Genomic DNA, 26,138 nt, shown 5'->3' with positions numbered 1-26,138 from the left:
TGGTTTGCACCTATTACAAATTTCTAGCTTGCGGTACTGAAGCAGTAAACATGATATAATCAATTTTGCACAGAGAGCTTGTTTTCCTTGATCGGAAATAAAATATCTTAACCCATCTGCATTAGCTAGCTTGCTTTCTTCCTGTTCAGGAAATACCCTTTATTTGGTAAGATACTCATAGTTATCTTCCTTCCAAAGCAACTGTTCCACAGGCACTGTGACTATGAGACAGCAAGGTGTGTCGTGCTTGCTCACAGAAGTATCTTTTCTTTCAATTTAGTGTTTATATCTGTATTGTGTGCTTTGGGATTTTTTCTTTTTAGGGTTTATTTCTTTTTGGGGTGCGTTACTGTTGACTATCACTGCTTTCTCTGAGTACTGAATAGTGGATGGTGAATACTTGCCATTGTTTGCTGAGTCATTCTTATGCACAAAGCATACAGGTACTTTTCTGCTACTGATTAAAAGTCATGGTGGACTTCATCCAAAAGCATGTAAACTTTTTTCCATCTGCTTTTTTGACTGTTTATAGTCTGAGATGACCAATGTATGTCAAGTGGAAATTATTGTGTAGTATTCTTCAAAAAATTTCTTGCCCACTGAATAAGATTTAATTTCATATTCCATACTTTATGCTGCATAACTGAAAGGTGTTTCATCTTGGCTTTCCTGGGAGCGTTCCACATCTTAAACTTAAGGGTTCCTCATTTCAGTCTCCCTCTTGGCCCTGATTATTGCTGGAAGTCCACAACATATGTCTGCTTCTTGGATTTGGAACAATTAAAGCTGGAATGATTAAGACCTGTGTACATAATGATCTACTCTGTACTTAAAGGTTTTTCCCATTAGTACCGATAGTCTGTAATCATATCTTTATGCTGTGTGTTAAGGCACTCAGCTCCTATAGCATATGAGTTGCGTAAAGCAATGTTGAATCATCAAGCTGAGGACATTTTCTCACTCTGCTTAGAGTTCAGTTTTTCTTATTGTGGGTTGGAGTTGTTTGGCAGTGCTTACTGTGGATATTTCGAATGAAGGGCAGAAAATAATTAATGTTTTTGTTGCTGCCTAGAACTGCTTCCACAACTAGATAATAGAGTAGATCCTGGAGTTGGAGTGCTGCTGACTGATATTTTACTGCTACTATATTGGTGTATCTAACTTCACCAAAGTAGATTATAACCAGTGGCTGTAACAGGCCAAAAGATTTTTTTCAAACTAAACTTTCCTTTGCTTCAAGATATCCTTTCATCTACCTTGATGTTATTTTTTAAGGGGATGGAATAGCTGTGCCTACAAGTAAGTTCTACAAAACGCAAGGACAGTTTATGTATCCATAATACCTCATAATAGCTAGGATTTAAAGGAAAGCCACTGTGGTTCCTGAACATGAATTGTTACCAACTTTTTATATTATAAATGTCAAATGTGCAAAAACATGGCATGTTATGATACTACTCACACTTGAAGCTAAAAGTATTTTTCCTATTTTTGTTTTTTTAAATATATTGTTTCTAAGTGTTCTTTTAATGTTCCTTTGTCTTTCTTTTGCAACAGGTTTCGATATACCATTTACAGTAGATGTTTGCCTGACCAAAGACAGCAATTCAAGTGTGAAATCCACTCAGGAAAAAGTGGGATTAGATCGAAGTGCTCGTTCATCTCTTCAGGCTTCTGCACAGCTCCATCCTCGGTCTCGAAAAAGTGGGCGCATGCGCAAAACCACCCATCGTTACTCTGTGCGAGATGCAAGAAGATCTCAGCTGTCCACTTCAGATTCAGAGGGCAATTCTGATGACAAGAATACTGTAACAATGAAACACAGACGTTCCCAGTTCCTGCAGCCTTTTTTAACGTACCCAGCTAGGGACAGCTACCTTGTAGGTAGAAGTGATTTCTTGCCTACTGATGTGGTACCAAATCCTAATTCTGATGTCCCTAGTCTAGAAAATTCCAGCCAAATTATTCCAGTGCATGAGCTAAATCCAGAGATTTTGAATGAGCCAGTTGCAGGAACTGCTGAGAGCAGCATGGATAACTCTCCTTTTGACTTATGCCATGTGTTATTGTCACTACTGGAGAAGGTGTGTGGATTTGATATTACTTTGAATCACAGTTCTGCTCTTTCAGCTACTGTGGTGCCCACATTAACTGAGTTCTTATCAGCATTTGGAGACTGTAATTTAAGTAGTAACACAGAAAATGAAGTGGTTTCTGCAGGGTGGACAGAAGAACCTGTGGCTCTGGTCCAAAGGATGCTGTTTCGAACAGTTCTGCATCTTATGTCTTTAGATATTAGCAGTACAGAAACAATGCCTGACAACTTGAGAAGAAATGTGACAGACTTGCTTAAAGCAGCATTAAAAATCAGAATTTGCTTGGAAAAGCAGCCTCATCCTTTTGCTCCAGAGTATAAGAAAACACTACAGCAGCTTGTTCAGGATGACTTTGAATTATCTAGATACCGTCACAGAGCCTTGCTTCTACCTGAAGTTATAGGAGGAGTCTTGCAGATCTTGATCCGCTGCCTGCAGAGTGCAGCCTCTAATCCATTCTACTTTAGCCAAGCAATAGATCTTGTTCATGAGTTCATACAGCATCAAGGTTTTAAGCTGTTTGAAGTAACAGTACTTCAAATGGAATGGCTGTGTATGAAGAATGAGGGAGTAACTGGGGAAGCTCCAGAGCATCTGAAATCCCTTATAAACAGCATCATGAAAATAATCAGCACTGTCAAAAAAGTGAAATCAGAGCAACTCCATCAGTCAGTGTGTACAAGAAAGCGGCATAGACGATGTGAGTACTCTTACTTCATGCATCACCACAGAGATCTCTCTGGGCTCTCTGTATCTGCTTTTAAAAACCAAGCTTCCAGAAATCCCTTTGAGACAACTGATGGAGAAGTTAATTATCCTGACAGATGCTGTTGCATTGCTGTTTGTGCACACCAGTGTTTGCACTTGTTGCAGCAAGTTTCTATGAGCAGTACTTGTGTTCAAATTCTCTCAGGTATACATAATGTAGGAATATGCTGTTGTATGGACCCAAAATCTGTGATTGTCCCATTGCTCCGTGCTTCCAAGTTACCAATATTAAAAAACTTTCAACAGCACATACTGAACATCCTTAACAAGTTTATACTGGATCAACTGGGTGGAGCAGAAGCTTCTCCAAGAATTATACAGGCATCGTGCAATATATGTACTATTGACTGTGATCAGCTTTTGCAGTTGGAAGATGCCTTGCAGGGCAACTCTAATGATGTTGGTTTTGCATCTAGTTCCTCCTGCAGAGTTCAGGGAATTCTGCCTAGCAGTGGATCTGAAGATGTGTTGCTGAGATGGGATGCGTTGGAGGCTTATCAGAACGTTGTTTTTGAAGAAGACAAATTACAAGGCATGCAGATTGCAAGCCATATTTGCCACTTAATTCAAAAGGGAAATGCAGTGGTCCAGTGGAAACTATATAATTGTATTTATAATCCAGTGCTTCAGAAGGGGGTTGAGCTAGCTTGCCATGCTCAACAACTGGGACTAACTACAGCTGATAAACACACAAGCGGTTACCACAGCCAGTGTTTGCCTTATGAAGTACTTCAAATTTACTTGCAGATACTTCCTGCATTGCTTAAATCCAGGTTGGTAGAATTTCTGCTTATTAATGGAAAACCCAGTAATTATGTAGTACAAAGTTCTATCTGTTTGTCACTGATTAGAACGTAAATGTTTGGACTATTTTGCACTTGGATATCTCAGAGAGGATGTCAAGATAAATAAATAACAGAAGACTTTGTTAGATTCATAAGCTGCAGAAAGTATGGGGCCTTGAACAGGTCAAAACAAAGCATGTAAGAACAATCTGGCTAATGTGGTATGTTCTTTGCCTCTTAATTCTTCATGCTAAAGTGAGTCAGTGTTGAACAGATTCTCATTTCACTTGATGAGAATTTCTCCTAAATTGTCCAGTCTGTTTCCCTTCTCCTAGTTCCTACAGAATTTGTGAATCATTTAATTTTTTTTAGAAAAGAAAAAACAAGCTTCTAAGACATGAAGTAGAAAACTTTCTACTTGCTCTGCACTCATAGCTTCTGAATAAAATTCCATATATTTTATTAAGAATATGAATGTGTCCTTTCTTCTATGAAGGATTCTGATCTTTTCTGTTGGAGTCCTGATGAAGTGAATTTAGTAGATATGAGAATGAAGTTGGAAGGTAGGGAAAGTGAATGTCTGTAAGCCAACATACATTAAGAAACTTACAGATCCTTACCCCCAGTTCTATGTGAACTCAATGTAATACATGGGCAGTAGAAAGAATGGAGAAAATATCATTGGAAGTATGCCAATATTAAAAAAAAAAACAACACCTTTGGCAATAACAGTTGCATAAAGTTGTGCTTGAAATGTGTTTTAGATACTGTTCAGCAGTTTTTTCTTAAAACTGTTGAAGACATAGCAAGTAAAAGTCTTAAGACTTCATGTTTATTTGAGAAGCAGTCTATTTCCTACCAGAGTCATGGACTTGAAGTCTGACTAGCTCCAACTGTTAATAAAAAGTTGCCTGGAAGTACTGTTGCAGAGCAGATATACAGCTGAACACTTTAATGCTTTGAACATCATATACATTGCTGTGGTCTGTATTAGTGATTAGTCAACCCTATATAAGGTTGTATGTCCCTACATCATAGCTTAACTAAAAGTTAAATTTTCTTCTACTAGATGAATGATGCTTGGAGATTCTGAAGTATTGCAGATGATTCCCACCTCTAGCCCACCTTGCATACCTGAAGTGCAATTCTTGCACTTTGAGATATGTTTACTTCATATAAACATGATTTGGTCTTGGTGTCACTCGGGTGTGTGGAGCAGGATTATTTTTAGATGTCACATCTTATGAATGTCTCATAAAATCTTACGAGATAATGAATTCATTGTTGATTTGTAAGGAGACTCTGTTATGCTTTCTCTTACAGGGTGATTAGAGACTTATTTCTGAGTTGTAATGGAGTGAATCAAATGACTGAGTTAAACTACTTAGATACTTTAAGAAGCTATTCTTTGAAAGTGTTGGAGACTTTGATACTCTGCCTCGGTGAGCAGCAGAAAGATCAAGCAGTGCCAGAGCTAGAAGACTTCAATTATGAGCACAAGGAGTCTGCATCTGATTTGCCTGCTTCTCTTTGTAGCCAGCACACTGCTTCAGAAATTCCTCAAAGCCTGAGCAAGTTTTATGCAGGCCTTAAAGAGGCTTACCCGAAAAAGAAAAAGTTTGAGAGTCAAGACGTTCATGTTAACACGATAAACCTATTTCTCTGTGTTGCATTTTTATGTGTAAGTAAAGAAGCAGACGGTGATCTGGATTCAGCTAATGACTCTGAAGATACATCGGGATATGATAGTACAGCTAGTGAGCCATTAGGCCATAAATTACCATGTCTGTCACTGGAAAGCCTTACTTTGCCCTCTCTGGAGCATATTCACAGAGCTGCTGATATTTGGTCCATGTGTCGTTGCATCTATTTGCATAGTCCAGTTTTCCAGAGACAGTTCCATAGACTTGGAGGTTTTGAAGCATGCCATAGACTGCTAATCCTCATAATTCAGAAGCTTGTGGAAAATAAGGAGAAAGAACAAGAAAAAAGGGAGAGAACATTGAGTGAAAGCAAAAGTTCACATGGGAGTGCTCGTGCTGAACGTCTCAGCAAAGATGCCTCTGTTCATTTCCCTGAAAGCAGGGAAGTGGTGCAATCAGAGCTCAGTAGTTCTGACAGTCTTGCTGTTCCAGAACAGCTGGTGTCTGAATGTGTCTCCTGTGACAATTCTGCAAGTAGGGAACATGCTTCAGCTGCAGATCTGGAAGAGAGAAAGTCTTCTGTAAGAGAAGAAACTGAATGGGCACTTCAGGGCATCAGACTTCTAGAAGCTTTGCTGATGATATGTTTACACAGTGCAAGCACCACACAGCAGAAGATGGAAGTAGAGATGTTTAATCAGGTAATGTGCAACTTCCCTTAGCTTACCTTAATTGTATCTGTTATGTACAACATTATTTTAACAGTAATCCATCTGAGGGAGTTTTGTTGTTGATTTTTTTGGAGTTTAAAGAAAGTTTGTTGTTATGATGCATATTTAAATGCATGCCTTAAGCATGACAGAAAGCAATGTATCTAGATGATGGTGGTAGTGGTCAGCAGACATGAAGGAATAGGATAAGAGAAGGACAGGCTGTAGTTCCTTTTTTTAAGGAGGCAACTTTCCACCTTTCCACGTGTCTGCTCTTTGCCTGTACTGGTTAGGATCCTGTAATACCTTGTTTGTCCTCTAACATATTTCTTCCATCCCTTTTGGACTGGATCCCTGTTCATGCCGATTCTCTGCTTTTCAGTGGCTGGAGGAGCCTTGTGGAATGCAGAGTAATCCACCTTGAATGAGATGTTTACCCTGTTTGGTTTTTTAATTGTTTCCAATTTATTCATCTCTCTGTTACCATTTGAGTTAGCGTGGTTGATATGGATAAGGCAAAAACATCATATGCTCTTTTCTGTTTTAATGCGTCTTGGGTTAGTGTATCTTCAGTCCAAGAACTGTGCTAGGACTATGATCCTAACAGATAAAGACTTTTTTTCTCTTTGGCCTAAAATAGTCCTGACTTGTGGGAGGGCATGTTTTCCTCTGCCCACAAATGCAGTGGTGGATGCTGACTACTATTTATTTCAAGCTGGCCATGACTGTTTTTTTTCTCTAGTTGAGTACCTTTTCTTTCCTGTGTAGTTTCTTTGTCCAGTCACATGCTCTGTGTTTGAACTGATGAGTGTTGAATGGTGGTAGATACTTCTGCAAGGGTGCTCACTGGAGAATGTGAGACAGAACTGAGAGTCGTGTAGGCAAGACACAAGTTGTACACAGTGACTTGCATGTTAAGCAAAACTGTGTGAAAATGGTGAGCAGAGGATTGTGCTTGAGGAGAGAGGGGTATTAAAAGACAGCAGTATTTAAGGAGCACCTGAAAAAAACTATTAGCTTTAGAGGTGAACTAATTCAGGATTCCATCAAAAGTTATTGATTCATAGACTCCTTCACTATGGTTTATTATTTTAATTATTATCTTGAGGTTTTTTTAGCCCCTTACCTATCTCTTTCTGCTGTCATAATATGTATGAGACCTGCGATTTAGAGCCGCTTGCTATTTTTGAGAAGTTGGACTTACCACCCTCTATCCTTTTAACCTCTTGAGTAACACGGTGTCATCTGAATGCACTCTACTTCCAACTGTTTCAGAAGCATGTTTGTTTTTTGAAAGAGTGCCTTCATGTAATTTTACAAAAGCAGTAAGTTGCTTAGATTGTTCAGTGTGAGGATTGTTTAACCCACGAAGTGTTTGTCATGGCAGGCTGTAAGTCTTTGTTACTGTAGGAGACTCGGTGAAGTCTAGCAGTTCTAGCTGGGAAGACTGATTAGTGTAGGTGGAAGAGGCAGTTGTTAAATTGCAGTACTGGTCTATTCTAGCCAAAACAATAATAAATCAAAATGTTTATCTTACAAACTCTAGAATATTTGTGTGGATGATATCTTACTACAAATACGAGAACAACTTGCTCAGTCAAAACTGCTAGAAACTGACTTGGCGAAGCCTCTCTTTGATTCACTGCTTCGTGTTGCATTGGGCACTTTTTCTACTGACCTGGATCATTCTGAAGAGAAAATAAAGAAGGTATGAAACACTGCCTAAACAAATCTAATTCCGTGAGGTTTGCTGGGTCAAGGTTTTGTTCGTATTTGTTTTTTTAAACTAAATAAGGTTTATATCTGTTGCATTCTTACAGCTGTTGAAAACGAATTCTGATTCTCACATGCAAGTGTCAAGGTGAATGATGTATATTCATATGCTCCCTAATTTGCTGCTCTGAAATGAGTCACTCTAAAAAAGAGCAAGCCCTATTATGCTTTATGGAAATATCTGAAGTTGGAAGTTCTTGCTCTTCTGTTTTACTGTAGGCAGTGGAAGAACTCAAAGTGGATATTCACAGACCTTAGAGACTGCAGATATATCTCGACATAAGAGCAGATGTTAAAATGATTACAATGAGAATTTTTGGAGACAGTTTTTCTTAATGTGTTGGTCACCTGTTTCCCAAAACTGTATTTGGGTAGTTAGTAACAAAAATCCATCTTTGCAGAGTCAATTCTCTGTGTAGAAGTGCGACATCCTTAAAAAGAGTCTCGAGTTTCCTGGAAATATGTGATGAGTTTGTTTCTTTCCCCAGTGGGCATGGAAAAAGGTTCTGGAAGGTTCACAACTATTTGTTTTTCTGAACCAAGGTGGTGAATTTGCGTTTTACAGACCCACTACATTGAAAAGGAGTCAATGCCACAGCCTGGAGATATACCTGAGGAAGCTGACGAGTCACAGTGTGATAGCCTTAAACTTTTTGCTGAAGAAGAAGGATATGAAGCAGACAGTGAAAGTAACCCTGACAGTGAAACGAAGGATGGAGGTAAATGTGAACTTCTGAATATACAAAGCAATCTCTGATATAGCCAAGCTTGGTTGTCTTTTTAAGATGTACAAAAGCAGGATGATGATCAGAGACTTTTTACAGCTGCAGATAGGTTAGATTTTTCACAGCAAGTGTAATTGGATTCCCCCAGAAGTGAAGCTGACTATTATTACGCTGAGTGTTACAGGAACTGTTCTGTATTGGTTACACTAGTTTACATGATTCTTGCTCTTAAATTATGTTGGATTGTCTTTTGACATTTATTATTGTGATCTGGAAGCAATTATCTCCAGAGATATTTATCAGTAGCTTGTCTGTAAGTCAGTGCTTGAAATTTTATGTAGTACTAAAAAAAATTGATTGAAGTTGTGTAGTCTGGTTGTATCTATTGATATTCAACAACTGATACGTGTTTTATTCTTTTGATGTGATTTTGAACATAGATTTGTTTTGATTTTTGCCTTTGTGCTGTAAACTTACATTCCACTACTGCTGTTTATCTGTATGACTAGACTTCCAATAGTGTATCAGAATTGTATACAAATGCATGTTTTAGAAGTTTCTAAATTATAAATTCAACCTGAAACTATTTCCATGAAACATTTGCAGATAGCATATTGTCTCTATCACCTCATTTTAGTTTTAAATGACATGTCCTGAAGAGGTGGGTATGTAACAAGTAGAACTTAAATGCTTGGGTTTTGTTTTTAATGAAGATCTCATGTGTCCTGTCAAACATCTTGTGAGTTAAATGACTGAACTACTGCTTCACCCTGCCTTTTAAGATAACGATCATTTACATTCATTGTTCCTTGGCAGGGTCAGAGTTCTGCATAGAAGATGAAGTTCTGTTACAAAGATTCATATTTGAATTGCATCTTTATCATTGCTGTGTGTCCAGTTCCCAGGAAATAACAGCATGTAGTTCAAGATCATGTAATGGGGGAAACTGCATCCCTGCCCATGTGTTGGCAGGAAAATGTGGGAACGTAAAGCAGAATAGAAGGTGTTACAAACTTCTGAAAACTGCTGATATACTAGTGACTATTTTTGTGTTTGAGAAGATTGGAGAAACTACAACCTTGGATATGCTACTTAAGTAATGCAAACTTTTCATCTGAGTACGTTTGAGTAAGACAAATGTTCTCTTTCAGGAGCAGACACAAAGGCAGAGCCAGAATGTACCGGTCCTTCAGGTTATCGTAATGACCTAACTGAAAACATCAATCAAGGAGAATTAATATATCCTGAAATCTGCATGTTAGAATTAAATTTGCTGTCAGCTGGTAATGCAAGTTTAGATGTGCTTGCTCATGTATTCCAGAGCTGCCTGAAAATCATCGACCAGAAGGAGAGAAATGCCACTGTACTTATAGAACAGGTAAAAATGTTATTGAACAAATGCAGCACTTCAGCAGTTGCTTATTCTCTTCAGTTTTGTAGCAATAGTATTAAAAAAAAATAGCTGAACTCTGAAGTACTCGTTATGGTGTTTGGTAAGACCTGAAATAACGCAAAGGATTTGGATTTCAAAGCCTTTCTCGTCATGCAGTTGAACTGTACAAAACATGAAAGCATGCTCATTAGCAAACATCAAATTATGGAAGTGTTTTATAACTGGATTTATTTTCACTTAAATCAACAGTAGGTTGAATTGTTTGAAGTAAATTACTTGTTAGTTCTTTGGGCTGCTGTATCCTCCTGATTGTTTACCTGTATTTTTTTTTTTTCTAACAGGGAGCTGTTAAACATATTTTGGGAGGATTTATGAATATACTGACACAAACAGAGTCTAGTTTTCATGGTGAGTTTGAGTTTGAATTCAAAGAACATGTTTTTATAATTTAATGTGTACACCCTCAATTTTTTAGTCCTTAATGCAAACAAAATTTACCAAGCGAATTAATTGGCAAGCATGAATCAATGCACCTGTGTCTCTAGCTTCTGACAGGTCTCTAACATGTAAATAACCCTGCTTTTAAAGGGTTATTTCTGAGTCAGTGGAGATTACATTATTTAAACTGCATTTGTGATGCAGTTACATTGATTTAGTGTAACAGCATGGGTTGTTTCAGATTCTTAGTAACAGAGGACTAAGTGATATCTTGACTGGGTTTTATTGCTACTCAGAAAAAATCTAGCTAATCAAAAAATCTGGAAGCAAATTATATACTTGCCCTAAGGTAGCTCACACAACATTTGTAAACCATCCCAGGACTTGAAACCATGGCTTTTTGGGGGGATTATTTGCAAACTAGATGCTGCGTTCGCAAACCTGGAAGCCAAACTTGCTGTAGCAGTCTTGATTTGGTCAAGTGAATTGTGAATGGTAATACTATCAGAAAGCAGATGGATCTCATAATTCATTTTGTAATCATTGTAACTTCCTGAGTTTTAAACGTATCCGTGAAACTCTAAATTCCACGTTAATTCTTTTTCCTGACATTATCAAATACAATTTTTTAAAGATTTTCACACATTCTCCTGAAGAATATTCTCTTATTTTTAGCGTGTCAGATGGTGCTGGTAGACCTGCTCGTTTCTTTGATGAGCTCACAGACATGTTCAGAAGAACTAACTCTTCTCCTACGGGTATTTTTGGAGAAGACTCCTTGTACGGTATGTCTTCAGTAATAAATAATACAATTCAGAAGCATGAAGAGAATCTTTGTGCTCAACTATTTTGGGAGATAAGGATATAATAATGTCTAATAACAGCAATTCTGTAACTGACCAGTTTCAGTTGCTGGAACAACTCCCTTTTGTGTTTTGAAAGTGAGCGGAGGAGAAAAAGTATTTAGAAACCTGTGTTCTTGAACATACTGGGGACTCTTCAGCACAAGAGAGCAAGATTTGTCTTGAGTAGACTGACATAATGGTTATTGATGACAATATTGTACACTGTTAAACTTGAAGTAATTTCCTTAGTTGTAAAGCATTTCCTTTTCAGCAATGGGTGCTGCTTTACCTGCAGGAATTGCTTTTAAAACTGTCATGGGTTGGCTTGTCTAACACTGGAATCTACTGCTTGTGTGGGAAATACTGCTAAAGTATGTATTGGCTTGTGTGGGAATCTGTAGGAAAAAACAAGGTGAAGGAAATGAAAAGTTACTGCAAAGCATGTAATAATACCAAATTACAGTATGTAAATCAGTTTTTCAAAGATGGCTTGCAGTAATTGCTTATGTGACTGGACACATTTTTGCTTAAGGACACTTCAGCACTTGCTCAGGCACTTCTTTAATAATTATGCAGTAAAAGATGATAGCCTGTATTTATGTTCTTAGTCTTCCTCAAAGTAAAGTAAAAGATCAGCCTTGTGTTGAGGTGTAAATGAATCTGCTAGCACATAACAAATCTGAGGTGAGACTGCCAAATAAACATCTACTGTGATTTGGCTAATTCCTAAACATAGTAACTTAAAGATGTCACTAAATCCCCAAAACTGTTGGACTTATACTTAGCTTGTTGAAGTGGTAACTTAAGGCTGTTGTAAATGTCTCAGTTTAGATGTGAAAGCCCACCTATGCAGTGAAACTATGGACCTTAGTTTAAATGAAGAGTGGGGTTCTGTTTAGTTAGGAAATGACGTCTGGCTATGTGGTATTGAACAGTTTGATTCTTGCTTGTTTATTTCTTCTAGGAGATACTGCTTAAGGGTGTATTGAAGATTATAGAAACTAATATGGACATGAACCCATTACAGTACCTTGCCTTCCCTTTGCTACATGGCACGAATTTTAGTAGTTCTTCACAAAAATCCACTGGCACTTCCAACAGCAAAACTGCCGGACTGTTAAAAAAAGCAAAACTTTCACAGAATAAGAAAGAGGCAGATGGTGAAAACTTGAGTCATCAACTGCTTTCTTCTTGGCACGTGGCCCCAATTCACTTGCCTTTAGTTGGACAGAACTGTTGGCCACACATGTCTGATGGTTTCAGTGTTTCCTTGTGGTTTCATCTGGAGTGTGTTCATGAAATGGAAAACTCAACAGAGAAGGGGAAGAAAGTCAAGAGAAGACTTTTATCTGTAAGAGAGAACAGCTTTGATAGCACAGGTGAGAATATAGCTCTTGTTCCTATTTTAGGTAGCACTGAAGGATTCTGGTTACAATTATTACTAATTGATGTGTCTTACACAAAAAGGTTGCACTTTTTTCTTTTAACGAATGTTGAACACTAATGATAAGCCTTTCTCATTGTTCTTTCCATTCTTTGAGTACTGTGAGTTATACTTGAAGGTAAAATGTTTCCAGTTTGTTCATAAACCAGGTTCGTGCCTGGTTCCTCTAGGAATTCAGCCTTCTCATTGAATTTTTAACTTCAGTAAAATGTCGTGCTGCTTCGTGTTGTGTTGAAGAGAATATTCAGAGCTGCAGCTGAAAGGTCATAGGAAATTACTACTGTCAGACTTAATAGATCTCATGTGTATTGATGAAGCAAGTGGTTTTTGTGTTTTTTCTTTTTAATATAGAGCTACTAAAACTTCTTGATTTAAGATTTAATTATTGGAATTCTTACCTAGAAAGTAAGGTAATAATCATGAGCTAATCATGAGGCTAACTTCGTATAAATCCTTTAACTTTCCCCATGTGTGCTATCACAGATATCAATGGCTATAAAAACATTTACCTGTTTATATTGCTGTAGCATGTTGCCAGGTCCCAAAATGTTTGAAGCAGAGTCTCTTGGATTATAATTTATGAAACAGGAAATTTCTTGAGGTACTTAAAATGTCTCCCAATGGGCACTTGGAATACCTCTATTTTACAACTTAAAAAATTTAAAAAAAATGAGAGGGGGCTGAATCTTAGAAATTTTTGAGCTGCTTTTGCAAGAAGGCCTATGCTTTTGCTTCATAACGTAAAGTGGAAAATATTGGATGTAAAATCTTGCTAATGGGGTTCAAGGGCAGCATGACTTGTAAAAAATAAATAAAAATAAAAAAATCTAGACTTCGGGTGCACAATGAGACTTTCAGTTCTACATGGGAATAAAATATGACATGTTAACAATATCATTGAATTAGATGAAATATGCATGCTTAGTGTGTTTACTTAATTACAAACAAGAACAAAGTGCTTAATTAACGTCTGTTTCAATACACAAGAGACCTTAGGTTTCTGAAGAGGATTGTACATTCTAGCTCATTTAATTCTAAAAAAAAAAAAAAGGCATTGATGTTGTAGTTGTTTTTATAAACATGCTTGTATTTCTAGAAGAGACCAAGTCTGTAGGAATGGAATACCTAAGCCTGGGAGATAAACTTGTTGAAGATGGCTGTGTCCATATAATTTCGTTGGGTTCCAAAGCATTGATGATGCAGATCTGGGCAGACATGAACACTGGAGCTTTCATATTTCGGTATGGTACATTAGTCCAAAACCTGTCCTGTGAGCATGCGTATTGCCCTAATCTAACTTCTACTAACAGCTTGCAGAGAATGCTGCTGTAGAATAAAAATCTGATGTCTATAGTAGAGCCATTTTGCACACTGCCAGCATCAAGCTAAGTTTACTGTACACAAATCTACAGGCTCATTACATCCTGGGTCTCCTGTTTCATGTAGACAAACATAAGTAATTGGCCAAAGTGAAATATAAGATCAGTCATAAACACTGTGCAATTTAGATATTAATGAAGTGATGCAATAAATATATGGATGCAGGCAAAAAGGTTTTGTTACATTTTCACACCTCAGATGTGAAAATTCTTAATGCTTGTCATGGCAATCCTTGACTTTTGAAACACTTTAGCGTTTTTATTTCCAATAAGAAATGGATCCTTAAAATGGATTTTTTTTTTAGAGCATTTATTTTATGAAGTTCAATTTATTATAAAAGAATCAGTTACTTTGACTTTGTGAAAAACAGACACCATCTTGAATCTATATGTATGTATCAATGTTTATGCAAGTTAAATACCTCAGTTGAAAACGTGTTTGCCTAGATTATGTTGAGCATTCTGAATAGATTACTGATTTTTTTTTTTTTTAAATGAAGAAAAATGTCACCTCAAAGTAACTGATAAAATTAAGATATGGGGCTGAGAAGCAAGTTTAAACAAAAAAAGCATACTTTTCTGTTTTCATAGTATGTGCATGGATCCAAATGATGAGATGAAAGCAGGCCTGCTGGCACAGGCTGAATCTCCAGAGAATATTTTCCTTGTGGGCAGGTGGCAACACTTAGCAATACAGTATAAGCAGAAGCAAGAAAGCAAGAAAAATATCCATGGAGAGCTGTCCCTGTGGATTTCTGGTCAGAGGTAAACTACACATTAGTTAAACTTCTTAAAAAGATGTTTTCTGACAAGAGAGTCTACACTACTTTAGTACAGGTTGAAGTTCTGTTTGTGAAGTCAATTTAGGGGGATGAAAGAGGGAAATCTTGCCCTGGATTTGCCTTAGCTCCAGAGTTGTCTTCATTACTTTCAGAATCATTAGTCCAAACCATAAACCAATGCTGACATCACTGTTCTTCATCAGTCATGGATAAATGAAAAAAATAAATACTACGAAGTTGTGAGAGTAAGGTCCAAAACCAGCTGTGACAAGAGGTTAGCAATAGGTTTAATCTTGCTAGTTAAGTTAAGAATCTGAGTTAAGAGGGTGTAGTTCAAGTGCTAGAAATGTGATTGAAAGGAGATGAAAAGAATGTAGTCACTTGTCTTTGTCAAGAGAAATAGGGTAGAAATGCAATGTGTACCTCAGGCAAGGTCTGAATTGGCATTAAGAAGTACTACTGCCAATGAATACCTGAGGTCCTTAATGCTAGGTTGAGTGTCCCTGGGCCTGTGTGAAATACACCTTGGTTAGAAGAGGAGGAATTGATTAAATTATCAGATAGCTTCACTATCTGGACTTCAAGAAAAAAGTTGCCTTTTGTATTCCAGATACAAAATAAGTAGTTAAAAATTCCATTTTAAAGTAATCAGATGCATCATGAGTTCTTTGCTATTTCTTTCTTGTAATTCCTTTACAGTTTGATCCATGGATAAGTAATTGCAGGAATGTTGTTCTTAAAGCTGTTGTTAAAGCTGCTGCGTGTTGTCCTACGAATGATTAACCAGGAATTGAAATTGTGATTTAGTTTGCTCTTGAAACTTATGTGAAATTGATTTTTATAGAGGTTAATATTAATTTTATCCCTCTTCCTGTTCAGTCTTTGTTCTGGTACACCGTGAAATCCAAATATGGAGATGTGGGGGAAATAAAAAATGCACATTAACTGCATGTAGTTAATGAGGCCACTCTGCATAGAGAGAGTTACCTATTTTCTAAGAGTTAGATTCTTCCAGGGGAGCTTCTGATGACCTTTACAGTCCAATTAGTCTGCCTTTGTAATTGACTGTAAGGTTCACTGGGCATTTTCTCAAAGCATCAGGCTTATTGCCCATGGCTGTACAGCACATCAGTTCTGACAGAGTTCCTTGGGAACAGCAAATACTTGGTGTAATTTCCAGCATATGTGAGCTCCAGTCCTCAATATGGTTCATTAATGTGGTCAGAGACTCCCATTTTTGGCTGTGTTTTTTCTAAGACTAATAAAAATTCTTGAAAAATGGGGGTGTTTTAGAGGAAGAGATGGTCACCCAAGTGCCAGTGTAGTGTATATGCAGTTATTTTTCACTGAAGTCACAGGAGAATTTTTCAGTTTAGGAAATTTTGACTTTAAGGCAAACATGGCTGTCACCTTCATTCCTTTTTCCTCTTGTGCAGTATTTAAATATATACACCACTATGAAAATGGGGTTTTTAAGGTACCTAGAAGTTGAAGATGGGTTTAGTAACTTAATGTCAATAACAAGATGGCTTTTCATCTGCTGAATATTAAAACTACTTTAAGTCTAAGCTGAATAGTTGAGGTGGTAAATCTGATCACTTACTGTTATTCATACTTCTTTGTGTGTTTTTAGGAAATGTGAAATCAACTTAGATTATGCTCTACCGAGGAAATCAAGCTTGTCATCTGACAGTAATAAAACATTTTGTATGATTGGCCACTTTACGTCATCTCAGGAAGAATTGCTTCGATTGTCGGGCAGATGGAATCTTGGGAATCTACTTCTCTTCAATGGTACTTCTCTGTGCTTTGTTTTGCCTGCATAGATCTTCATTTCTTCTTTCTTTCCCCCGTCCTGTTCAAAGGAGTAACTTGATTATTTTTTTGTACATGCCAACTGATTATAGTCGAAACAGTACATTCTTTATTGGAGTGATATATCAGAGAAGAAGCAAACATTTCTGTATTGGGTACTTCCTAATTTGTCCTTTTGCCACTGTTGTCTTGCCTTTTCTGTGCTGTAGCTGGCAATTCCAGTTACTTCAGCCATTTGTTTATATTTCTTTAAATAATACCTTGGTGTAGGACATGGAGATGGCAGCATTCACTCTGTTTTTTTCTTAAAGCACTCAGTCTTTGTCTTCTAGAAAATGGGGTTCACTTATCTGCTTCTGAACTACTAATTTCAAATTACACAAAGAATATTAAAAAGTGACCAAAATTTAAATTACTGAATGTTCCTTGCCATATCTGCTAATTGCTGAAACTACTGAAGTTATTTCCGAATCTTCTTAGGTTTTAATTCCCCTCCCTTTTCAGAATCTTTTGTCCAGGACTTCCAAATGTTTGTTTAGCCCCAAAAGCTGAGACTCTGCTGATCATAATTTTGGTGTTTTCTCATGTGCACTGGCCTAGGCTGCTGGGTTGTATGGGTGTGCTGTGTGTATGGACACTTCATGTTTGTGCAGGCAGTAGGTGAGATGCTTGTTCTAAGTATCAGCTCTACATGGTGAATCTATATGGTCTGATATTACTACAGCCACTACAATTAATGTTTCCAGAGAGGTACTCTAATCCAGCTGTCTTGTATTCAGATATCATAGAGTTGTGTCATTCTGTTACCTAAGATAAGCTGTCTGGAAAGGGGTTGGGAGATTAATTTGATTTCCTTTTACAGTGTTATTTTTTTCCTCCTCTTGTTAGTTGCAGTGAGCTGTTTATTGTTGATGGATCCTTCTGAATCACTTTGCAATATCATGGAAAGTTGAATAGCATGTTTGTACTGCCTGTAATCTTGATACGCTTTGAAAGTTGAAGAGGTTTGGAGAGATTATTCTTTGCAGTTTGAAAACAACACAACCAGTGTAATTGAATATTCGGATATGTTGCATTCAGCTCATAAGTATTACTTTCCTGATATGGTTTCAGTTTCCTTTAGCAATGGCCTGTGATATTTGGCAGAAGTTGCTGATCTGCAGTAGTTAGCGCTGGACTTTACTGGTTGCTTCAGGTTACAACAAGTGCTGTAAAAACTAGCTGGTAATTTTCCTTGTGAAGTCTAATAGTCCAGGTATAAATTCTGCTTTATTGTGTAATTAGAAGCTAATGTCATTTCTGGATTTTAGGTGCAAAGATTGGACCAGAGGAAGCATTTTACTTATACACATGTGGACCAGACTTCACGTCTGTAATGCCTTGTAAATATGGCAAAACACTGACTGAATGCTCTAAGTACATAAGTAAAGATATTCTGCAGTGTGAACAAATTAAGGAGCTCTTCATGGCAAAGAAGGAAGTGGATGTTGGACCTCTGATTGTAAGTGTCTGCTTATAAAGTTGTTTCTGGTCTCTCAGAACTGATGAAACTGGGAAAGCGTTTCCTGCTGTCTCTTGAAACGTTTCACTTTCTCAATCCAGACAAAAGCAGATCCGATTCTCATTAAAATTACTGCAGAGTTCTTCCCATTTATTTCAGTGGGATTTGAAATAGACACCTTGTGTGGAGTTTCTGTTGACCTGGTTTAGATTCTGACAACTCTTACATATGTGTTCCAAAGTCTATAACATTGTATCCAATGTATCTTCCATCTTCCATCTGAGAAGCAGGCACCTCTGGAATTAAGTATCTGTGCTAGAATGAATGGGCAGCTCTCCTCCCTGTTGTCTTAAAGATGACAAAGAGCAGCTTAGCTTAGTTGAGCTTACTGTATGAAAACTGGGAAGGTAGGAGGACTTAACTGACTTCATCCCAATTTTTCAGTATTTGAGAGCTGAAAGCTTTGCTGAGCAGTTGTCTTTCAGCTGGCAGATCGTAGCTTTTCTCATCTTTCTTGGCTGATACAGCTGTGCCAAATACAGATGTAAATACTAGTTAAATTAGAAAAAGAATTATTTTTTTTAAGTGCAACTTTTTTCATTTGGAGTCTTATCTTCATGCAGGTAACACCTGCTGTATGAATTGTTCCCACTAGAGGGAATTCTCTGATCTTGTTATATAGCAGCTCTGTAGCTGTAAGTAGTGGATCTTTCTTTATGGACCTAATCCTTGTAAACATCAGTACTAACTGGTGAAGTGACTGGTATGACACCAAGTAGCCAGAGTAGAGCTATATATGTTCAAGTGAAGGATTTGTCTCAATTTGTGCACAGCAAGCAAATTTCTTGATTGTAATTAGTGCTCTGACCTCCCAGGTATGGTCCATTTGATGTTTTCTCTGAGAATTAGTTGGCTACTCTTTATAGTGTTGATCTAAGTCTTTTCATCTGTGAAAGAAACTTCTTTAGCCTTATCATGTTATACCTTCTACTGAGATCCTTATTCTTGTAGTAAAGCTGACTGAAGAACAGATTAAAAAGTACCAGAATTAGAGATTTTTCTATACTTTCTATTTTGGACTTCCTTGCTCTTCCAGTTTTAGAAAGGGGAAAAAATGCTTAATAGCTGTGTATATTTCTTTTAATCTTGTTAGTAACTGTTCTTATGGAAAATAGTTGTTATCCTTCAATGATAAGTGGAGGATCTTTGGATGTAATTCTTTTTACAGAACTGAAGTTGATAAAATGCAATTGCACAGATCTGCAAAAACTTAAGGAATTCTGTTGCATTATAGGACTTATGCATCCAGAGATTAGAGCATGCGAATGGTAAAGCAGGAAAGAACTACTCAAGTTGCTACTACTTGTTAGGTGACTTTTGTGTGCTTTTCTGTTTTTTTTTGTTGTTTTTTTTTTTTTTTAATCAAATTAAAAAAAATCAGTTCAAATGTCATAAATTTCTGGCTGATAAATTTCTCTTGTTTCAGGAAAGCCTTGCTGTTGTTTATGCCTCGTGCTGCCCCAGTCACTACACCATATATGAACCTGTTATTAGATTAAAAGGTCAAGTGAAGACTGTACCTTCTCAGAGGCCCTTCAGTTCAAAAGAAGTTCAGAGCAATATACTGGATTCTCATCATCTGAAAGCACTTCAGCCTGTTGAATATAAAAATCTTCAGGGTATACTACATGAAATTGGAGGAACTGGTGCATTTGTTTTTCTCTTTGCTAGGGTAAGAGAGATGGAAGATGGAGAGTGCATGTGTAGCTTCTTGTATAAAATAGTCCTTTTATCTCAGGCAGCAAGTCTTGTATTCCAACTGCCAAATGCATCTTACTTAGAAGTCTGTATGTGATTCTTTTTTTAAAGAAAATTCGTGGAAGGGATCTGTGGCAGAAGAGTGTACCATAAGGGTTCTTAGCAGTTACGGTTGAACTGTGTAATGCTTTTTGTAATACAGATAGCATGTAACAGGTATACTGGGGCTTCTGGATGTCAAAATTATTTTTTTGGAGAATTGCAAACTGGTCCTAATAGCACTCTAAGTACAGGATATTCAAAATGCAAATATGAGTACGTGTAAAATTACAGAGTGTGCAGAGCTTGAGCTTTATCTAGCAGTGAGAGCTTTTCTGAAAGGAGGCTGTTGAGCCGTGTTCAAAGGTTTGTCTTGTCTAAGACATTGTGCTGATACACAGCACAGCAAGAGCTCCTGAAGAGGACTTGGAATTCCATGGATGTGGGATTTTGTCCTGAGTTTCCCATTAAAGAATATATACATATATATTTGATCCTTCTTGGGCTTGAAGAATTGTAAGAATAGAACAGGGAACAATGGTCCACTGTCTTCATTTGTCAGATTGTTTTATTTAGTCCATGAAAACATTGTTTGGATGTATCTGTGTGGAAGTGCTCCATCTCCAGGAACTTTGAGATAAAACTTGCCTTAAAGATTTAAGAAACCTCTTCATAACTTCACTGTATAACAAGAATTGACATCTACTTAAATTTTATTTAGAATAATCTTTTTCTTACAAAGGAATTCTTGTAATGACTCCTTATTTTCTTAGTTTATCACAGTATGAATCAGTACTTCAGATATCAAAATCTGAATGTAGCGCTGTGACTTCCATTTGCTGCCTCTGTATGTAATCTGAAAAATCTTAAAGTAGCTTAATCCGGAATTCATTAGTTAAGCACTTTTTTGGATTTTGTCTAAATGTTTCTCATATAAACTCTTTCACTAGACTTACCTTTTCTTTAGGTGGTAGAGATCAGCAGCTGTGAAGACACTCAAGCTCTAGCACTGCAGCTTATACTATCTTTAACAAAACACAATCAACAGAGAATACAAGAAATGAAAAACTGTAATGGTTATTCCATGATTCACCGAGTGTTGATCAAACCAAAGTGCATTGTTGGATTTCGCATGCTCAAGGTACTCTTTAAACTTGATGCTGTGTTGAATGTTAGCACAAATTTAGAAACCTCTGATTTTAATCATGTATTTGCAAACAAACTCTTTGAAGACAGAACAGTGATTTGGAACCAGTTCTGTCTGAATGTTGTACCTTGAGCTAGAAACTTCTGGTGGGAGAGATGTGAGAAGTGGCAATAGATCCATGTTTCAAGGAGGAATTGGGGGGAAGTCAACTTTTCTTTGAGAACAAATACCTTAGAGTAAACTTAAACTCCTAAGCGTTTGCAAACAATGACAGATTGGATTCTGTTCTTGTTTTTCTAGCCTAAGTTGCCAGCTAGAAAAACTTGCATGTAATGAATGAACCCTGACCTTTTTGTGTGTTTTTATTGCAAGACAGATAAACAGCAAGGCCTTTGTTAGTACATCTTGAAAAGAATTAAATAAACTGCTGGTTATCTGAAGCATCTTTGCAATAACTCTTGTAAAAGTTTACAGGGAATTCTTTGTACGTTGATTGTGAAAATACATAGTAGCAATATCTTGCACTGTAAATATATATGGAAAACAGTCAATCAAACTCTCTCTTTTGGTAGACAGAACTGTTACAGAATCCCTTACCTGAACAAAATGAAGGCTGAGCTTTCTGTAATTTCAAAGCTTTGGTGTGAATGTAATTCTCAAGCCACAGAGCTTCACAGGAAGAGGCCAGGTTTAAGATTGCCTAATAGTTGAGGGCCTATCTTGGCACTCAAACCACCTAACGCTTGAAAATGTATGTACTGCTGTTGTACTGGTGTTATAAGATTTGAGTCTCTACAATTCCTACAGTGGAGTTAGTAAACTCAAATTATTTTCCAAGCTGACCAGTAAGTAGATATGTGCCTTTCCTGTCAAGAGATCAATGTCTTCATAAATATTTTTTTATAAAGCTGATAGGACAACAGATCTGTTTTGTACTTAAAATATTCCATGTGTCCACCCCCTCTTTAAGACTCTTCTTGAAGGATGCTGCAGTGGTGAGATTCTCTATATACATGAGAATGGGCAATTCGTGCTTGACACAGAGTCTACAGCAGTTATCCAAGATGTTCAATTGTTAGAAAAGCTACTTCTTGACTGGAAGATTTGGTCTAAAGCAAAGGTAATTAGTTTCTATTGTAAGACTTTTTTTTAAGTCTGAAAGTCAATTAAAAAAATGCTTAGAAGTCTGAAATGCTTTTCTTCAGTTAGAAAATCTGAATAATTACAGACATCTAAAAATAAATGGTTCTTGTTTTATTTTGAATAGCTGGTAGCAGTGTCAAGCTCCTACTGTCAGTTTTGAATGTTGCTGTAGTGCATTAAATTCTATGAGTGTAACATGTGCAAATGTCTTGTTGGTTGAACAGATAAGTTTTTTTTAATCAACTCTGGCAATTTTGTAAGGGGAAAAGTCAGTCTGAAATTAACCATCTGGTGTTAACAAAACGAAGAGTAGATGATGCATGGTTCAGATAAAATGCAATCTTTTGTAGCTTTAATCAATAAGAACATGCATTAATCCCTTGCAATGAGCATTACTTTGGTTTCTAGTTTGGACTTGACCGTTTGCAGTCACTTAATCTTATTTCACTCTGGCAAAGAAGTGCTCTTGATTTGACTAGTTCATAATCTGTTAATTATTTTTTATGCTCAGTATGGACTCAGTATTATATTTTAAACTACATTCCTGTTTTATTTGCTTTTCAGCAAGGTGTTTGGGAAACTCTGTTAGCAGCTCTAGAAATCCTTATCAGAGCTAACCATCACCAACAGATGTTTAATGTTAAACAGCTATTGAAAGCTCAAGTGGTGCACCACTTCCTGTTAACCTGCCAGGTTCTGCAGGTACTTCCCGTCTTACCCTGTTTTGTGCTTGGCAAGTACTAGGTTTGATTTTGCTTAATGGAGAAAATATGGAGCTACATGCTATGAGGGAAAAATGTTGTAAACATTTCTTTGTATGTTCAGGTCCCTTTCATCCTCTTCAGCAGGCATTGTTGATGTACCCTAGAGTACCTGAAGTACTCTTATCACTGACAGAGTGAGCAGAAGGGGCAACAATTCTTAACCATCTGTGACTACTTGAAGGTTTAGACACTGGTTTGCTTGAAAAATCCATGTATGAGAACCTAAAAAAACCTGAACCTTTGATACAGAACAAAGTCCTCGTTACTGAGAATCACAGATGAGTTATATGAGAATCTTTTAGTATCTGCCTCTCACTAATAACTCTCTGCGTTAGCAGTACTCTAATTTGTTATTGCTAAACAAATGTGACACCAACTATATTAGTATATTTTCAGAAACATCATTAGTTAGTGATGAGCCTCTGCAGGCTTTCTAATGAGTTCAGATTTGTGCCAGTCTACTGGAAGTGAACTTACATAACATCAGCAGTATTTTGTTCTGAATTTTGACATTGTTCCCCTTAGGTAATGTTGAGTAGGTACAGTAGCTTTTTCAAATTTTTCAAATGGTACCATTTTTATTGCTTTTTTTCCTTGCCTGTTTTCTCATTATAGCATGATAATTAAAAGGTTCTGTTGGATAAAAATATAAATAACGGTTGTACTGCTCTTCCCTTCTAGGAGCATAAAGAAGGGCACCTCGCCTCTCTGCCTCGGGAAGTTTGTAGGTCATTTGTGAAAATAATTGAAGAAGTACTTGGATCTCCCCCAGACCTGGAACTGCTGACACTGGTCTTCAATTTCCTTTTAGCTGTTCACCCTCCCACTAATACATATGTTTGTCACAATCCTACCAACTTCTACTTCTCCCTGCACATAGGTAGATACGTCATGTTTAACTATAAATACACAATAGTAGTAAAATATATTCTAATCTCTGAGTAGAGGCTTTATTCAGTCTACAGATAATAGCTTTGGTCGTGTCCTGAACTTTTTTAAAAGTTTGCTGCTGCTAAGTGCAATGCATGACATTTGGTGCCTGTATGGACACAATGCTTATGACTACATACAAATCTGATGACTGAGATACATATGGTTTTACAGCACCTTTTACAGAAGCTTAGGCTCAGACAACTATACATATCAATAACAGATGTTCATTTTGAGTACTCTCTCTCTCTCCAGCAAGGCAAACATCCTAGTTTAGGCAATTGTGGTTCTAGTGAAAGTAGATTCAGGTTCAGCTGGGGGCTTCAGGTACATCTGCTTAAAAAATTTTCAGTCTGGCATAACAATAAAAGTAATTCTACTTTACCCATTAAAAAAAAAATTGTCCAATTCCATTTATTAGTGTATCTCGCAGGATTTCAATTTCAGTTGTGACTGCTATATGTGAAGTTTTGAAGCTGGAACCTGTACTTAGACATCTGATCTGGAGAAATTGTTAGTTGTCCTGTTATACAAATTTGCCACAAAAGACTGTTTCAAATAAACTTTAACTGGTTATTTCTGAGTATCAATCTACCAGGATTTTTCATATAAATAATAATGACAGAAGCTTAGTTCAGGAAGTTTATCAACCAGAGGAGCTCACACTGCATCATACCATCAAAGATATCTGTAGTGTTTCCATAATGTCCTGTGAAAATTATAAATGTAAGTCAATGAAAAAACTGCAATCAAGCGTGGTGTCAGATCTAAATCCCATTTGGGAAGCATTTTCTTGCCACTTTACTTAAATGGTTGCTGCTTATTAAATGTTTGTAATTTAACAGCGTAATAGTTTTGATATTCAAATCGTACAACCTTAGCTGTAATCTATGTAAAAACTGAAAACTTGATCAGTTAAAAATGTTTTCTCCTGTTGCAGATGCTTGTGCCTCTTGTTTTAGTAACTGACTTCTATTCAAAAGCATTGTGGCTGTGTCATATCTGTCATCTGAAAGTAATAGATGTAAAATTCTAAATAAGAGTGGAACTCATTTTTGGTATTTTGAGCTTTATTAGTGGAAATTAAACAGTCACTGTTTTGGCACAGCAGAAGTCAAATGTTTCTAGCAGTATGCCTGTGAGGACTGTCTCTAAGTATAATTACTGCAGAATAGTTTAGTATTTTGTATTCTGGAGTAAAATATGGAGATGGGAACAGGTTTTTCATTGTTTCAGTGACTTAAGTGATTTTTCTCAGATGCTAGTGAATTGAGCACTTGTTGTTAGCTTAAACTGTAACCTGAACACTGTGAATCTTAATACATCAAGAAGAAACTTATAAAGCTTTTGTGTTAACTTTCCCCTTCTGTTTCTAGATGGTAAAATTTTTCAGGAGAAAGTTGAATCCCTTATGTACCTGAGAAATTCCAGCAGTGGTGGGAAGTCTGCAGATGGTTCTGCCTTTGTAGTTACAACTCCAACTGGATTTGCAGCTTTACCACTGGAAGGTAAAACAATGAACACCTAAGGACATTAAGACACTGTCCTTTGAGTCTTGGAGTATTGCTTTCCCATGGATTTTTTTGCCTAAATCCCCTATCAGTACCCCTTGGAATTAGATGTTGGGCAGCAGAGTGAAAAAGAATGAATTGAGCTGACTGCCTCAGCTGCTCTTCTTTTTATTAAATATAGGAAAAATTACTGTGTTGATAGCTCAGGCAGAGAAGTGGACCAGATGGCTGAACAACTCCTATTAAACTTGTAGAGATATATGAGAATACCTGAACTAGACAGCAGCTAAAATAGTGAGCTGTTTGCAGCTATCCTATGATGCATCTGAATGCTTTTTGTGAATTAAGTATATAATGTTCTGATGCATCATCACTGCATTGGTACTAACTTGTGTGTAGTTCTTGAAATACTTCCAGCTCCTTTTCCTAGACTAAGAGAACTTTTTCTACCAGGCTGTTATCCCTCTTGAAAATGTTAAGGGAGATACCTGTAATGTGCTCTAAATTAGGACTGCTTTGAGCTTAAATGTCCCCCTAAAAAGCAAACTGTTGCATAGAATATGTAGTAATTTGTTACAAATCTAAAGTACATGTAATGCCTTAGTGTAAAAAAAAAGTTACAAAACTCATTGGTGAGCAGCTTGCCAGCGTCCCCTGAAAGATGTTGGTAGATTAAACCTAGACCTCTTAGAGGGAAGAGTAGCCTGCTCTTTGATTTTTGCTTTGAACAGAGACGTTGAATTGGATGG

General features: G+C 37.0%; 1 protein-coding gene across 2 annotated transcripts in view; it reads left to right on the top strand.

Moving 5' to 3' along the window:
- Positions 1 to 26,138, top strand: part of LYST (lysosomal trafficking regulator) — a 77,666-nt gene that overhangs the window by 20,369 nt on the left and 31,159 nt on the right. For both annotated transcript variants that reach the window (XM_042880456.1, XM_042880466.1), the window contains 18 exons: positions 1,558 to 3,637; positions 4,973 to 5,993; positions 7,549 to 7,710; positions 8,341 to 8,494; positions 9,652 to 9,878; positions 10,235 to 10,301; positions 11,007 to 11,116; positions 12,141 to 12,555; positions 13,717 to 13,861; positions 14,591 to 14,764; positions 16,415 to 16,575; positions 17,907 to 18,097; positions 19,584 to 19,829; positions 20,862 to 21,035; positions 22,012 to 22,161; positions 22,749 to 22,886; positions 23,630 to 23,828; positions 25,255 to 25,386. In XM_042880456.1, the coding sequence (XP_042736390.1) occupies positions 1,558 to 3,637; positions 4,973 to 5,993; positions 7,549 to 7,710; positions 8,341 to 8,494; positions 9,652 to 9,878; positions 10,235 to 10,301; positions 11,007 to 11,116; positions 12,141 to 12,555; positions 13,717 to 13,861; positions 14,591 to 14,764; positions 16,415 to 16,575; positions 17,907 to 18,097; positions 19,584 to 19,829; positions 20,862 to 21,035; positions 22,012 to 22,161; positions 22,749 to 22,886; positions 23,630 to 23,828; positions 25,255 to 25,386 (5,946 nt within the window). The remainder of the gene's footprint in view (positions 1 to 1,557; positions 3,638 to 4,972; positions 5,994 to 7,548; positions 7,711 to 8,340; positions 8,495 to 9,651; positions 9,879 to 10,234; positions 10,302 to 11,006; positions 11,117 to 12,140; positions 12,556 to 13,716; positions 13,862 to 14,590; positions 14,765 to 16,414; positions 16,576 to 17,906; positions 18,098 to 19,583; positions 19,830 to 20,861; positions 21,036 to 22,011; positions 22,162 to 22,748; positions 22,887 to 23,629; positions 23,829 to 25,254; positions 25,387 to 26,138) is intronic.

The sequence above is a fragment of the Lagopus leucura genome, unplaced genomic scaffold (genome assembly GCF_019238085.1).
Source record: "Lagopus leucura isolate 7727_CA_CO unplaced genomic scaffold, USGS_WTPT01 Super-Scaffold_73, whole genome shotgun sequence".
In the NCBI taxonomy this organism is placed as follows: Eukaryota; Metazoa; Chordata; class Aves; order Galliformes; family Phasianidae; genus Lagopus; species Lagopus leucura.
The sequence above is the reverse complement of the archived record's forward strand: the minus strand, read 5'-3'. Positions and strand labels throughout refer to the sequence as shown.